Source organism: Rhamphochromis longiceps, linkage group LG18 (genome assembly GCF_057381845.1).
Source record: "Rhamphochromis longiceps isolate RC_006_pf linkage group LG18, R_longiceps_female_GT1.1, whole genome shotgun sequence".
Taxonomy (NCBI): Eukaryota; Metazoa; Chordata; class Actinopteri; order Cichliformes; family Cichlidae; genus Rhamphochromis; species Rhamphochromis longiceps.
The window spans coordinates 36332818-36349956 of NC_140574.1; the positions used below are offsets into that span (position 1 = coordinate 36332818).

The following is a 17139-nucleotide window of genomic DNA, read 5'->3' on the forward strand; positions in this document are numbered from 1 at the left end:
TCAAACAATCAGAAACAGACCTCATGAAGGTGGCCTGAGGACCCGACATTCGCTACTGTGCTTATTGCCCAGCGCTGTGGAGCCCGACTGACATTTTAAAAAGAATAATAACTGGCAGCTGCACCACAGCTGCTTTTCACAGACGAGCAGGTTCACCCTGAGCACATGTGACAGATGCAAAAGGGTCACAGGTCAAGGTCAAGGTTCTTTAGCAAAGAAGAATGTTATGCTGCCTGTAACATCGCTCAACATGACCAGTTTTTTGGTGGGTCAGTGGCAGTCTGGGGAGACCATGTGCTGGTGCTGGGGTTTCTGGGTTCCTCATGGTGCCCAACAATGCCCAGCTTCATGTAAGAGTATGGTGGCAGTTCCTGAGTTTGAAGGAATTGATTGACCTGCCTCTGTGCCTGCCTGTGTTAAATCCTGTACAACATCTGTCTTCTCATTTGGAGCACCAATGTTGTCAATCATGTATATAAGCATGTGGGGACCATAATAACTATTGAGTACCATCTTGAGTTGCTGTAACTACTGTGCCAAATCATTTTTTGACTGTGATTTTCGAGGTGTCTTTGAATTCAGTCCTCTTTATATTGATTATTTTAATTTCCATCAAACACTGCAGCATCCTTTTGTTTCTAACACATTATATATCCATATCAGTATCTTTTTGAGCAGTGTAAATGACCTTGATAAGAATGAAAAGAGCTGTATTAACGTACTACAAGGAGGTGATATCTAAGGTGATATCTTTCTTCAAACTGGAGTCATACCTGTGTTTGGGGGTTTTAAATCAGTGGAGTCCCCTTGATCACTTTGTTTGGAAGGTGTGTCTTGCTGGGTGGCAAACACGAGTGCCTGATCCTCCCCTGAGATTTTAGCACAAACACAAAGTATCAGTATTAGCTGGTCACAACCACACTACCACTTTACCATTACTTTAGTGGTAATACTGTGAAAGTTATTATAGTTCATCATTAGAGACTGATTATTGAAGCCATAATGTTTCATATTGTTTTGGGCAGCCAGACACGAGTCCCATGGTCAAATACAAAAATATTTGAAGTGAAAAGTTAAGAACTGTTGAATTTAAACACAACAACAAAGGGTTTCATGCATGCCTTAACATAATTATGACACTATACAGTGCTGATTGGCAAAAAACCCCAAAACAGTTTTCTTCAAATTTGAAGGGTTATAATAATAGGCCAGCGGGGGAGCTGGCTCTAACCCCTCCCTCACAGACACACACTATCTTGGTTGGCTGCTGCCTCTAAACATATTGTGCGTTGTCAGTCTTGTGTGCCGGTCAGTAACATTCAATATTTATTATTTACTGTGTTGTTCTCTTTTTGCTTGTTGTTTGTTTTTCAGCAGGCGATCAAACAGATTTTTAGTGTCGTTTCTCTCTGGCTCTCGTCTCCTGTCTTTTTCTTTCCCTCTCTTTCTGTTGAGTCTCTTTCCAACTTTTCTTCTCTTTGTCTTTCTCTTTCCCGTCTCCCAGTAATGTCCATTCTGATTGTAATAACTTAAAAGTAAAAAAATAAATACATCAATAATATAGAGTGAATAAACTATGATAATCAAGTGGACCAGTATAGGAAAAGCTGTATTGATCCACTTGGGAAAATAAATCTGTTGGGCATTTTTTGTGCCTATAGACAATAATTCTGATTGTTAGAGTGCTGGACAGGACCGCAACCCCCCCCCCCCCCCCAAAAAAAAAAGAAAAACAAAACAAAGAACAAACTGCATGAGAAGCATTGAGGGACTCTACCTTGCAGTGTCAGGTTCAGAGGTGTGTTCTGTTCTGATTTCGATGCAAGTCGAGCTGTATGTTGTGAGGCAGAATTGTTCACTCTGAATTCTGACACATCCAAACTAGGGATAGACTCCATTACGCTGGCCTGGACCTCTTGTAGGACCTGGTTAAAGCCGATACTGGTGCTGGGAGGTTGAGTGTGGCTAGAATTGAAGGTGGCCGGTTGTTTCACTCGGCTGGGACTGGACTGACCCATACAGCTGGCTTTTCCACTGAGGCCGCCCCCTTGAGTTTGTTTCTCTGTTGTCTGTGGAGAATAGTGAAAGTTTGTTTCAAACTAGGCACAAAACTGAATGAGAGCTTTTTTAAAATACCACAAGAATGCAGTTTAGACAGACAATCGTGGTCTGAACCAGACTGACAACAATTACTCTAAAACAGATTGGAAACGATTTCTAAATACGACCTAAATATCCCCCAACCCCAGAAAAAAAGCCAGTGCTTGTGATATCATGACAGTAGGGATAACACAGCCCGGGATGAGGCGAGGCGGGTCAGGTGGGTTGGAACTCTACATTATCCCTGACATGTGTAGAAACCTCTAAAACTTTGAACATGCTGATGGCAACAGATATATGCAATTTTTTCCAGGATATATTTATTGAGCAATTGTCTGTATGACAATGGAATTTACAGCATGAGATAGTTGCTCTGTTTTTGTACATTAACACCACATAGCATAACAAAATATAACAAAACGTAACATAACATGGTACAATACCCTCCCACACGCCCACAACCCCAGTCCCAGCTGTCCAGCTAGCTTGTCATAATGAGAAGCCAAAAATCAGATTGCTGATTGTGCAAAGGCCTGTTTCCAAAGTCTAAATGTATTGTCTAGAATAGACGGTTTAAAAGATGGATTCCCTACAATAGGTGTAATAGGTGATAGAGACTTCAAATCAAAGTGTAGTTTAATCTGCTTAAGAATACGTCATATATAGACTTATCAATGGGCAGGGGAGACAGCAGTATAGCTTCTATACAGTAAGGCTGACAAGCTTCCAGCTCCAGTTGCAACCATGTGAGGGGGTTGCCGTTGTCAACTAACCAGTACGTCATGAATTTTATATGCGAAGCCCAGTAATAAAACAGGAGATTCGGAAGCGCTAACCCTCCCTGCTTTTTAGACTTGCAAAGATGTTTCCCAGCAATTCTGTGTGTTTTATTGCCCCATTAAAAAGGTAAGATGAGTGAATTTAGGTTTTTAAAAAATGTTTTAGGAAGGAACACAGGGAGATTGGGAAATAAGTGCAACCACTTGGGCAAAACTATCATCTTTATAGCATTAACTCTGCCAATGAGTGATATAGGAAGCGTATTCCAGAACTGTATACTTGACTGAAGCTCAGATATTAAGGGAGAGAAGTTAGATTTTAATAGAGAGGGATTGCTTTTTGTAACCTGAATACCCAGATAAGTGAGCTTTGCATAAGCTATACTGAATGGGAGGTTTTGCAGCCATGAGGGGTTGCTCACATGTATCGGCATTAGTTGACTTTTATTCAGATTTATCCTGTATCCAAAGACCCAAAGAACTTAATTTTGTCTAATATGGCAGGAATAGTCTTTCCTGGTTGGGTGATATATAAAAATATATAATAACACATCATCTGCATAGAGTGAGATTTTATTAGTAGTTGTATCAGTATTACAACCAAAAATAGTTGGATCTTTGCGTATGCTTTCAGCAAAGGGCTCTATTGCCAAGGCAAATATCAGTGGGGAGAGGGCATCCCTGCTTTGTCCCTCTGCATAAGCCAAAGGATGGTGATAGAATCTGGCTGGTAAGAACGCGAGCATGAGGACTGATATAAAGCAACTCCACCATCGACATACATTTCTTACTCAATTTAAATCTTTCTAATATTTTGAACAAATAGGGCCATTCGATCTGGTCTAATGCCTTCTCAGCGTCGACTGCCAAAACTGCCAACTCTTCTTTAGGTCTGGCAGTGGAGTAAGTAATGTTAAATATTAGCCTGAGATTAAAAGATGAATTTCTCTGGGGTATAAATCCAGTTTGATCTGGGTGTACTAAAGGGGGCTTAATCTATTGGCAAGTACTTTAGAAAATACTTTCCCATCCAGGTTTAGCAAGTAGATGGGACGATAAGAACCAGCATTCCTACCTATTTTACAAATAACAGTTATAATTGCCTCTGTAACGGTGGGAGGGAAGACTTTATCTACTAGAGTTTGAGCAAATGTTTTATGCAGGTATGGGCACAAAATCTCACTAAATTCAAAGCTCAAAGTATATCTGCTTGGTGTACAAAAAGATTTTACTGATTTTTGCTGAGAGTAGATTATTATATTCATATTTTAAAGACAGTATTCTCTTATGTAGCAGGATGGATGGCGTTTAGGCTTTCTCTTTATCCAAATCTTTAATTCGTTTGTCCAAGTCCAGGAGCTTAGCCCGGTTTCTCTTCCTTCTGGCTGATTCAAAAGAGATAATAGCATCGCTTAACCTTCCTCTCGTGTTAGCTTTCTGTTATCATCTCTTATGTTAGCGGGTCGGTTTTGACCCGTGAATTAAATCAGCTATAAAATATACTAAAAACAATAAGTTATCATCCAATTTGTTTCTCATCTCTTGGTTACCTTGTTAGGCTTCCTTATCCATGAAAATGTTGGTTTTAATACTTTTGGCGTGGGCCTCTGGGTCTTTTTTTGTCACTGTACCCCTCGATTTCAATTTTAAAAAAATTGTAAAATTAACCTCAAGAGAATCATATTAATAAATAAAAGGTTTCTGTGTTACCTGAGTATTACTGAGGGGTATAGGACACATCTCTTAAATAAATCTGTTTTATTGATTTTTTTCATTTTAAGATTAATAACTAAAATGACATCTATGGTGTTACGGGTCAATTTCGACCCATAGACATTTACATCAAGAAAAGACAAAAAAAGGTTGTTTTTTTCAGCAGTAGACCTTTAATATAAACTGAAAAAAAGAAAAAGTCCACTCCTCCTTTGTTTTGGTTATAGCCGTGGGTAATTGTGGGCTTTTTATCACTTCCCAATGATACAGCTTCACCTCAGTTTCCTTTGTGAAGTTCTTGTCCATGGTCATATCTGGTAAAAAATAAAATAAAATAAAATATCACAGCTGATCCTGCAGTCCAGTGGTCATATGGAGGACCACACATTTTCATTGTTTCTTCTCAGGAGTGCCACTCGCAGCTTTGACTGTGAAAATCTGTACATTCCAGGCATAGTTGGTTTTTGCATCACAGGCTTCCCAGATTTTTCTGCCGTTTTTCCCTGGCTTACTGGGTATATATTGCCGGAAGGGGCATTTTCCTCAAAAAGTGGACAAGACGTTCATCCACTGTCACTGGCCCTGGGATGAACATCAGTGGAAGAAACTGCACCCATCTCTCCCAGACATCCCTGATGGGAGCAAGCTTGTCAGACCTCGGTCTGATCTCTCTGTTGTCAAATCTGAGGACTCTTGAATCAAAATGATATCAAATGTGTGAAGTGACATCGTTGCCCAGAAAATGTTTCTGCCTGTCGATGCATCCCATAGACCAGGGCTGCCCAATCCCAGTCCTCGAGAGCTACTATCCTGCAGCTTTTAGATGCATCCCTACTCCAACACAGCTGAATCAAATGGTTTGATTACCTCTTCAGCATGCCATCATGTTTGGCAAAGGCCTGATAACAAGCCATTCATTTGATTCAGCTGTGTTGGAGTAGGGATGCATCTAAAAGCTGCAGGATAGTAGCTCTCGAGGACTGGGATTGGGCACCCCTGCCATAGACGATCAGTGGCCTCATTGCAGCATCTGTACACTCCAGCAAGAAGAACACCAATGAAAGCATCCAGGTATTCCTCATCATGTCGCCATGGACTTTTTTTTCCCTTCAAGGTTTATCATAGTAATGATGATTCTTTCTAGTAACAATGGCATAAATATCTCAAAACGTCTCTTGATGTCACTGACTTTGGTCAGAGCAAACCTTGTGATTCCAGGGGTCATTTTGATGACATTTGCAGCAGCTGCCCTGCCATGTACATCATGAGGTACTGAGCTCCAAAAGATCTTACCATTTTTGGACTTGAATCTTTCAGCAGGAGTAGCTTCAGCACCAGCGACCTCCACCTCTGATCAGATGTGTCTGTGTCTTCTGGATGATAGTCCACATTGTCTTCCTCCTTAGAAACCTGCCCATCTGAATCGCTATGCTGCTCTGTGTCCTCTCCTTCATTTTCACCAAAAATATGATCCTGAACTTGGCTCACTGTGAATCTTCTTCTCATTTTTTGTATGCTGCAAATTGTAAATGTGCACTCTGGAAGTCAAATGGCCACTCAAATAGTGAATTCACCTCACATGCCCGTGTTTATTTTGTTTTGTTTTTGTGCAGGTATACTGCAAAAAACATGCAAAATAAGAATCCCCTAAAGCTCATATGATTAGGAGAGGTGCTTGCTGTAAGTGTTTTAGCTGACAGTGCACTTATGATTTCAGTTTTGGCTTTAATTATTGCTTTATACTCATAATATTATACCTGGGTCGAAACTGACCCTAACAACACAAAGGTCATAATTTTAACTAGGGCATTTTATAATTTAGTGAAAATATTTTTTTTTGGTTTTATTTTGTAGAAATAGAGGTTCCTGACAAAGTCAAAAAGCCTTGATACAATAAACAAATCTATGTGGTTTTTTTATGCATTTGAAATTTAAAATGGGTCGGTGCCGACCCTAACACGAGAGGAGGGTTAAATAGGCTCCCAAAGTGTAGCAGGCTTAGTTTCTGAGTTGCCATTTCCATCAATACGGAGAGATCTGTGTTTCTAAATATTCATGAAAATCCTTCTCGCGTAACAATAGAGGGTTAAGCCTCCATATTTGCTGCGGTCTAGTTGCATTTTAGATGTTTTAGGTTAATGTGACAGGGGAGTGATCTGAGATGACATGATACAGTGGCTTGCAAAAATATTCGGCCCCCTTGAACTTTCCCACATTTTGTCACATTACAGCCACAAACATGAATCTATTTTATTGGAATTCCACAAAGACCAACACAAAGTGGTGCACACGTGAGAAGTGGAACGAAAATCATACATGATTCCAAACATTTTCCCAAATAAATAACTGCAAAGTGGGGTGTGCGTAATTATTCAGCCCCCTGAGTCAATACTATGTAGAACCAGCTTTTGCTGCAGTTCCAGCTGCCAGTCTTTTAGGGTCTGTCTCTACCAGCTTTGCACATCTACAGACTGAAATCTTTGCCCATTCTTCTTTGAAACAGCTCCAGCTCAGTCAGATTAGATGGACAGCGTTTGTGATAGAGATGGACCGATCCGATATTAAGTATCGGTATCGGTCTGATACTGACGTAAATTACTGAATCGGATATCGGAGAGAAATAAAAAATGTAATCCGATCCATTAAATATCAAAAAAGCACCTCAGAAAACTTGCGACATGGCCTAACTCGGCTCATAACCGTAGCACGTCGGAGCAGTATGCGTCACGTGATAGAACGGCTGTGGCGTGCGAGACCTGTCGGCGGTCTGGTTGAGCATTTGTAGCCTCACTACCATTTCATCTCCGACAAAGTGATCCCAGAGAGAAGTAAAACAAGTGTGTAAGTTCATCTCTGAATGTTTGTAAAGCATTCCCACGTTACGTTTAACAACCGATATATGGAGCGACTGCCTCTCTCTCTCCCTCTCCTGCTGCTACTTCAATCATGAAACTGATAAATGATCAGCTGATCGGCTTTTCTCTCTTCTTTGTTTTTGTCTCACTTTGCACCAGAAAGAGGAAACCAGCGGCTGAACAACAGCAGCACGTTTAAGCTTGATAAGCTGTTGTTAGAATTTATTTAATATTTCTTTCTACACCAGGATCTTTTTCTACGCAGCTGACGGCTGTAACTGTTGTTTTGATTTGGTGCTGTATAAATAAAATTGAATTGAATTGAGTATTGCTAACTTTATCTCATAATTAAAGAGTCTGTCCTCTTTTGTCTGTTTAATTGTATTCTTGAGCTCGGTTGTCTGTTTTCTTATGTTTTGTTCAGTTCTGTTGTTTTTATTTGTTGTTTTTATTTTTAATGGTGATGTTACTGTAAAAGATAAAGTTTAAAACTCAATAAAGACATGGAAGAAAAAAAAAAGAAGGCAAATCCAATTAAATTCAATTCAACATTATTTATAAAGCACTTTGAAATAGCCAGCATAGGACCAAAGTGCTGTACAGTATGTAGTTAGGAATAATAGATAAAACACGCGTTGGACAGCTTGGGTTGTGTCATTCAGCCAGGGATCAGATTGAGTTTTAGGCTGCCTGGTTTTTAATGAAGCCACAGTGTCCAAAGCAGTCTGGCAGGTGGAATAAAACCATGAGCTCAGTTCCTCAGTCCGGCTGCATAAAAACTCCAGGATTTTACAGTTTGGATTAAAAACTGCTGAAAGCTGCTCAACAGTGGAGGAGTTAAAAACGCAACAGCAGCAGCGCTGCTACAGGCAAGAGGAACTTCAAAAATAACAATACTATGGTCAGAAAACACAGCATCACAAATCTCTACGTTGAAAACAGAAAAAACGAGATAAAACAAGATCAAGTGTGTTTCCACGTTCATGTGTGTGACAGTTCACACATTCCACAAGATTAAAACAAAATCGCTGAGGTTTAAAAAGCCCTTTGCCATGGGCATATCAGGGCAACACGTGAATATTAAAATCCCCAACAAGAAGAACACAATCATATTTTGGCATGCTAAGAAGTCATTCACAAAGTCTTTATTGTATTCTGGAGGACAATTGTTAGAGCCAATGCATAGAAAAATATTTTTGGTACCATTTCAGTTATTATGTTACATGTTTGGTTTATATAAGATGTTATCAGAGAATATATGCCGCGTGTTTAATTTTTGTCTGGAAAGATAAAAATGATGGCGCATGTGTGGTAGCAGGTTAGAATGAGCCAGTACGGCAATGGAAATGTGCGCTGTAGCAGCAAAGAGCTTTTTGACTGTGACATCGTTTGTTTGTATGTACGAGTCAGAAGTAGAAGAATTATTTTTTCATCGCTTGGGACAGAAATTCGCCACTACAATGATAAACCACCGCGCACAACACTGTGTGAGAGCAGCCCTGCTCAAACAGCCAGTTCAAAGCTGCTGAATGGTGTGGATAACTGCTTACATTTAAAATGACCTTTAAAAATCATTGCAGCCCAACATCTGCGGTGAATTAAAATAGCAGCAATCGCAGGTTGTTCAGAGAAGATGCTACATTTAACAGTGCTCAGCCACGTCTCACACACGCACAGAAAATCCAGTCCTCGGGATATGAAGAGAGCCTTCAGAATAAAAGTTTTGTTTGCTAGGGACCTAGCATTTACCAGACCAGTCTTGACAGTAAGCGGTGGATCTGCGTTGTTAGCCATCCTAGAAGCCCGACACAGAGGCCACAGGTTCTGCAAATTCACTCCAAGCCAGCTGGGACAAGCAGAGCAGGGTTTTCGGGGCTGGAACGTCCCATCCAGACTGGCGACAGGTACCAGCCAGTCATCGACAGGTTCCAGTGAATGCAGAGAGATAGAGAAGCGAGGCACCGCTCCGTGTTTTTTGGATAAGGGCGTACAAGAGCACCTTAAAGAAACTTCCAGCTTCACCAGGCAGCCATTACAGCGCCCCCGGTGACGGGGCACTTACGCCGGAGAGGTAGAGCTGGGATATGGCACAGCTGAGTTGGGATCTCAAATTTTTATGTCCAGCTTGGTTCAACTTTGCCAGATCTTTGGCAGAAAGTCAAAAAGCATTCATGTGAGTGAAAACTGATGAAACCCACCTTTATATATTTTTAATTTCTTGATTTTATTAAATTTACAGAACTCAAGTAGCCTTGGGATCTGCCAACAATGATTCCTGCAACATTTTCAATCAATAACATGATAAATGATGCCAAAGTGACACAGATTGTTGACATTTACATTTCTGTAGCCTATTGTCCAGAGGTTTATCTATAAGTGAATGAGAGTTTAGTGTTGACCTCTAACCTGTGTGTCTTTGTGTCTTACCATGGTCCGCTCACTGTGGGTGTGTTCTGCTGGTGTTGGTGCCAGTTGGTCCAGTTCGTCAGACTCCTGAAGACCTGTTCTCCTCTGCAGGGCAGGACTGCCCTCTCTGCTGCGAGGATGCACCTTCACAACATGACAACATGTCTTACACACCACAGACAAAATAAGGTGCTCACATTTTGCTGCTTTACAGTTGTTACTGCCATACCGCTAGTTAATGTATTTTGTTTTACACTATGCATATTTTAAATGTCATCAGCAGAGATGGGCAGTAACGCATTACTTGTAACGCGTTACTGTAATCTGATTACTTTTTTCAGGTAACGAGTAAAGTAAGGGGTTACTATTGCAAAAACAGTAATTAGATTACCGTTACTTTCCCGTAGGAACGCTGCGTTACTGCGTCACTAAAACCATGATTTTTTGCGAGAATGTCTCATGACAGTGACGTAAGCGAGTGCGACGTTCGTGACAACAGCTGTGTGCAGATCAACAATGGATCATATATCGAGTGCAGAGAGAGTATGAGCGTGCAGCGTTTAAAGCGTGGAAGTACTGACCTTACTTTGAGTTTGATTCCATAAAAAGTGACAAAAACATTAGTGTCCGTTGTGCGTGGGAAGAAAACTTCTTTTTACAGCAAAAAAACCCCCTAAACTTCCAAGCAAGCTCCGAGTAGCTACGACGTAATGGGAAACTCACAGAGAAACTCGCGGATTCTTCCACTGACCGCGGCACACCTGCACCAGGGTAACCCTCCGCCCACCCCACTCCTGCTTTACAGGTGAAAATAGAGCAACAGGACCGCTGAGTCTTTGACTTTATTTATTTTCTGCTGTGTTTTACTTGCATCTATTTGAAAGAGTGAGTGTAAACACACAAAAAAAAATTATTTTCTGTGCTGGAATGTGCAGAAAATAGGTTTAAATGTTAAACAAATTTCTTCCAGTCAGAGAATGTTGCAGATAATTAAATTTTTGCTTGATGCATAAAGTTAAAAGATTAAAACTAATAAAACAAGTTTTAAAAAGAGACTTTTCCATTTGATTACATTTTGTATGATGGATTATGCAGAAAAAGTAGAATTGGGCTGTAGAATTGGGCACGATTTACAACCTCTTCAGGTTGTAAATCGTGTTTTTAAAAAGTAACTAAGTAACTAAGTAATTAATTACTTTTGAAAATAAGTAATCAGTAAAGTAACAGGATTACTTTTTTGGGGAAGTAATCGGTAATTAGTTACTGATTACTTTTTTCAAGTAACTTGACCAACACTGGTCATCAGGTCATTTATTTTGGAAATTCTCATGTAGGAACTATTGTACTGCATGTTGTTTCCGCTGGAGCACCTGAGTGACACGCACGCCCATGTTGAAGTATGAACATGGTAAGTTGAAGCAGGAGAGGGCAACTTAAGTCAGCGGAAGTTAAAATGTTCTTAAAAGTATCTGTAAAGTGCTCATTTCTGCCTCTAAGCATGGGTCAGCCTGCGAGGTATGTTGTATATGTTATATAGATCATTTTATGTCTGTGTTTTACTCGTCTTACTATCTCATTGAATTTTATGTTGGTTTTTTTTCAACGGTGGCCTAGTTTGTGATCAAGGTGCTATAACAATATCAATCCCAAGATTATACAATTCATATGAAAGCCACCTTCATGCCATCAGTAAAAAGAACTCTTAAAGAGTTCTTTAATGACTTTAAGAAGAGATGAAAGTGATCAGTTATGCAGCCCAAGAACTATTATCCATATGGTACCTTAGCCACAGTGGGTGAGTGCCGTCCGGGGATGGGTTTCAGAGGGAGACCGGGGGAATGTTGGGAGGTCTGGACCACAGAAGGTGGTGTGCTCTTCGTTCCGTGGGCCACAATTAGAGACGGCAAGCCCACCAACCTGGTCTCAGCCTGGCTCCCAGAGAGAGAAGGAGTGAGCTGAGGCAGCCTGACTGAGGACCGAGGTTGGGGTTTTGGGGAGTTCTGAAGACTCTGGGTCTTTGCTGGTCCGTTGCCCAGTTCAACAGCTTCTACCGGCTCTAACTGGGCTGATCTGGGTGATGGGACCAACTCTGACACACACCTGGTGAAAACAGGAGCATTTTCAAGAGCGTTTTCTTGAGCAGTTTTAACTCTGAGTGAAAATACTGAGTACCTGCGGAGAGAGCTGAGGGTGTCAGTCAGGGCTTTGACCCTCTTTAACATGGAGTCCATCTTAAGAGGCGCCTCCTTCAGGAAACGCATTGCCTCTACCTCCTGCCTCAACACCAAGCGCATCTTCATCTGCAGCTCTGGAAACTCACCTGGAAGATACCAAACAAGGAAGGGAACTTTACTCTGAGTACACTACCAAAATCTACATGACATTAGGGCTGCCACAAACGATTATTTTGATAGTCGACTAGTCACCGATTATTTTTGCGATTAGTCGATTAATCAGATCATCATCCATTGGACGTAAAACGTACAGCTTATTGCACCAGCAGCATCTGCTCTTATATAACTATCATTAGCTTACAGCTTTAAGTGTTTAACCCTTTAGAGCCGATCGGAGCGGGCACGCTCTGTTTTGCGTAACTATTTTTAAATCCTGGTAGCACTGCAACCATGTAAGCTAGCGCAAAAAATTTTTTTGCATATGAAACCGGAGGAGTTGTACTTACATCTTATGCCATCAGCTTGTCCTAGGTCACGGTTTCCTTCCACATAAAGCTTTGCAAAAACTGCATAAAAAGCACTTGCAGCAACAAAAACATAATATTCCAGAAACACGCTTTGCCGATCCGATCAGCTGTTCATAACACTTCCTACGTTGGAATAGACGTCAGCGCGAACTTTTGCATTTCCGCCATTACCTGCCCGAAACCGGAAGTGACGTCATTTTCGCGGAAATGTAGTCTTTTTTACCATCAGGGCCTCAGGGCCTATGCTGGTCTTTTTAAAAGTTATGTTTGACTTTATGACTTTCTGTGTCGTTTCTGGGATGCTTACGACTCATATTGCACTGCTGGAAATAGTTTATTTTGATGCATATGCTGCTTTTTTGCAAATTTGCAGTATAATATTTATTTTCGTTTTTCCTGCAGTGAATAAAAATTGGTGTATTTCAAAAATAAAACTATGAAGACACTCAAAATAAATTTCCTGTGGTGGGAAACTATTTTGTGCAACTTTTTTGTATTTACAGTTTTGAGGGATAAGCCTCTTAAATTTCTCTAACTAGAAATATATGTTAAAAAAGCAAAAACAATTTTCAATTTTTTTGTAGTTTATTGCACTTTTTTGCAATTTATGTAATTACTATGCACTTAATGAATACATATTATTAAAATCTGGGCTATAATGGTTGTATTGCTGTATAGCAACTTGAAATGCTCCCAAAAATGGCTCCACAGCATGTAAAAATATAATATAAGCTCTGGCGGACTTGGTTCTATGGTAGGTCTTAAAAGGTTAAGGTATGTGCTAACTAAAAATAAAGACAAGATGATAGTTTGTTTCAGTGAAGTTTAATAAACTCCTTGCTATCTAAAATATAACAGGACACCGGAGTAGATTCTCCAGCATCTCACACTTCTGATAATCAGCTGTCTGCTTGACGTTTATTCAGCTGTGTAAAAACTATAACTTTAATCTCAGCCAAACAGATTTACTCAGGAACAAATAAAATACTAAAAAAAAAAAAAAAAAAAAAGCCAAACAATAACATTTTTAAGTTATCTAAGTGACTCATATGTTTAACCTGAGTAGCGAAAGACGGCGGTGGGTTTGAAAACGATTTGCCGGGAGTCCGGTGTTCTCACGGCTCTAGTGAGCCTAGCCCCCGGCTCGCTATCGAGCTAGTGGGTAACAGATGTCTCCGAAAACGTCGGAGCGCTTTTGAAAATATGTGGTGTCTTGATAAACTGAGCAGATATTTGAGGTTTACACAGCTACATTCCCGCCTGAAAATATGTTAAACGTTTATTTTGTGACCCAGAAAGAATAATAAGAGTAATATTAAAACTAACTAGCTGCCGCCATTGTTGGAAACTGAGCTGGGCCGCGCTATGAATTCTGGGACACAGCTTCTTCTTCTTCGGGGTTTAACGGCAGCTGGCATCCTTGTACATGCAGTGCTGCCATCTTCTGTTTCAATCCGTTATTACACTCTTAAATCCTGCTATTATTCCTGCGTCTTTTGGGATCTTACAAAGCTTCAAACGATGCGTCGACTATTAAATCAGTCGTCGACGATTTTGATAGTCGACGTAATCGTGACTAGTCGACTAATCGTGGCAGCCCTACATGACATATCAGGTTAATTATTTATTTCATTATTTCAATAACTCCCAGAGGTGACTGATTGAATTTTTTGAGCTTTTAATTAATTAATTATTAAAATCACTATAATATTTATTAGAACATTACATGACCAAACCATTCATATATCAAAATACAGATCTAATGCACCTATTACATGTTGGCCAATAAAATGATTGGTTCAACCTTTCACTGAGTCACCCTAAACCAGGTGTCGGCAACCTTTAACACCCAAACACCCGGGTCCAAATGGCTCATTTGGACCCGGTTTCCATGGAAAAGAAAATACTGGGAGCCGCAAATACTTTTTGACATCTTAAATGAAGATAACACTGCATATTGTTTTTTCATCTTTGCACTTTGTATAAAAGTGTGTTGCTTTTGAAATCCACGAGGTGCTACAGAGAAAGTTAAATTTTACTTACGTAATGAACACATTTTGAAGATAAATCAATAATAACAAAAACGAAACTTGTCGACTTGAAGGTGTTTTTCAAATGAGTTAAAAAGCTGAACTTAAATCATCCATGTAGCAAACAAAAAATTTCATGTCACAAAAAATGTCACAAAAATGTCATTTTTATATCGCCTTTGACCAGAAATTAGCAGAATTTATAAAATATAATAGAAAAAAAGGTCTATGTCACTAAACAATTAAAAATTTATGTCTGCAAAATATCAGCATAAATATTTATTTCACCTGGTTAATGTTCCTGAACATTTGCTCACAGCGTCTGCAAAGCAGGGCTGTGCGAGGTCACTTTCATCTTTATGCAGGACTGTAAGCTGTCGTCTGTGAGGTGTGAGCGGTGTTTGTGGAGAACATGTATACGTGGATCCAAAGATCGACCGGACTCCAAATGCATATTTCTTCGTGTTTATGTGTCGGGGATGGCATTCCATGTTTGTCCGGTCTTCAAAGGGTGTCAACATCACTCCATTTGTGATCCTGAACAAGAGTGGCCTTCTGATGGGCAACATCTCGACCCTCTGTCAAGCGTTTGAATTCGTACACCCACATATCTTTGTCAGCTATGTCAGCCAGCTCCAGATCAGGTTGACTTACACCTGCAAATGCAGGGAGGGAGGGATCGATGGTCAGGGGAGTGATAATGTGTTTTTTCCTCTCCGAACTCTTGGAATTGTTTCCCAAAACGATGCTTGCATCGTGGTGATTGCAGACTGCAAATATTCTGCATTTATTACCTTGTGACCTTGTTTAAACTCTCTTAAAGAGGGGAAGTGAGACAGTGTGCCTCTCTGTAAATCTCTGACTAAAACTGTCGGCTTGCGCTCAAGCCCTAACACCTCCTCCAGCATGTGCCTGCCCTGAAGAGTTGTATTCAGCTTGTTCAGGTTTGCTATCATGTCCACCGTCAAGTGCAGCCTTTCCAGCCACTCTGGCTGTTCAGAAAAGGCGAGCAGTTTGCTGCTCATGAAAGTTTTCACCTCTTCCAGACGTGCACCAAAGCGTTTCAGCACCTCTCCTCTGGACAGCCACCGGACTCTGTTATACATGAGGAGATCAGAGTACGTGCTCTGCATCTCATCCAATAACAAATGGAACTGACGGTGATTTAAACATTTTGCTATTATTTTATTGCTAATCTGAATGACAACATTCATGACCTCTGTGCATTCTGGAGGAAAGGTTTGCGTGCACAATGTCTCTTGGTGCAGGATGCAGTGAAATGTCAGCAGCTTTCTATCCAGTGACTTCTGCAGCAATGCCAAGAAGCCCCCGTGCACACCAATCAGACTTGGCGCCCCATCAGTAGCCACTGACACTAGGTGGGTTGTTTCCATTTCTTTAGCTCTTAAACAATCAAGCACAGCTTCACAGACGTCCTTCTCCAGTGTCTGGCATTTTAGTGGTATCATCTCAATCATTTCTTCCTGTGGTGGTGCGGCTTCCCATGCCTGACTATTTCCTGAGTGGTCACAAAATCTGCATGTATAGTTGAATTTGCCAATTTCATCCTTCCGCATCAGTTCCGAAACAGCTTTTTTCCTCTCTTCTCCCTCTGGATATTTATCAGCAAAGGTCGTGTGTTTAGTTTGGACATGTCTTGCGACATGTAAGCTTTTATTGTTAGCCAGTCTCTCTCCACAGATTAGGCATACTTGTAGGCCAGAATGAATCTGCCCAGGTATCATTAATTATTCTGTTTCTTCAGATATTTTTCTTTTCTTACTTTTCTCCGGCTTCCGCAAGCGTGACGCTTGTTTAAAATAAAATATAATTTAATTTTAATATTTCACGATCACAATAATCTTCCAATTTGAACTACAATTTAAAAAAGAACTAACAAAAATAAAGTACACCTCAATTAAATACTTATAACTTATTTTCCCACGCCACGCAGAGCCGCAGTATAAAGATGAAAGAGCCACATGCACTGCAGGTCGCTGACCCCTGCCCTAAACCCACTAACCTTTGAGAATGGCCAGAGTTTCCCCGACCCCCCGTAGGCTCATCGCTCCTTCCTCTACATCTCTCAGAGTTACACTCAGCTGGCTTGAACCGGTAATGGAGCTTCTTTGCAAATGGTCCACATAGTCCTCCAGTTCACTGCAAAGTAAAGAACACAGAAGACAGAAACATGGCATTAACAGTCACAGGCAGCAGAGTCAACTGTGTGACGGCCTGCTGTAGAAACAAGATGGCAGCAGAGAGCAGGTTTAAGGAGTCACAGTCACTGGTCCTGTGTGTGGCCGTAATAATCAGTGATTATTCCGTTAATTCTTTTTGTGAATAACTTGAAAACTGCTGCACCTAAAAGTCTGCTACATGAAATGTTCAAGTGACTGGAATGTTCTGACATGGTATCTTGTAGCTTGCCAGCACTTTACTAGATAGACCAGCCTGACAACATAAACACACATAAGCCATCATCAGAAGTGATGTATGTATAAAAGCTTGGGTGCTGCAAGGTTAGACTAGATTGAACTTCAATTTCATTGCAC

The 17139-nt window shown here is 40.6% G+C and overlaps 1 protein-coding gene across 2 annotated transcripts in view; it reads right to left on the reverse strand.

The window, feature by feature from the left end:
• The window catches only part of LOC146648767 (uncharacterized), a 68193-nt gene that overhangs the window by 15997 nt on the left and 35057 nt on the right, over window positions 1–17139 (reverse strand). For both annotated transcript variants that reach the window (XM_085388477.1, XM_085388476.1), the window contains exons 12-17: window positions 16608–16744; window positions 12026–12173; window positions 11635–11953; window positions 9875–9997; window positions 1778–2069; window positions 774–869 (exon numbers count right to left, since the gene is read on the reverse strand). In XM_085388477.1, coding sequence (XP_085244603.1) covers window positions 774–869; window positions 1778–2069; window positions 9875–9997; window positions 11635–11953; window positions 12026–12173; window positions 16608–16744 — 1115 coding nt within the window. The remainder of the gene's footprint in view (window positions 1–773; window positions 870–1777; window positions 2070–9874; window positions 9998–11634; window positions 11954–12025; window positions 12174–16607; window positions 16745–17139) is intronic.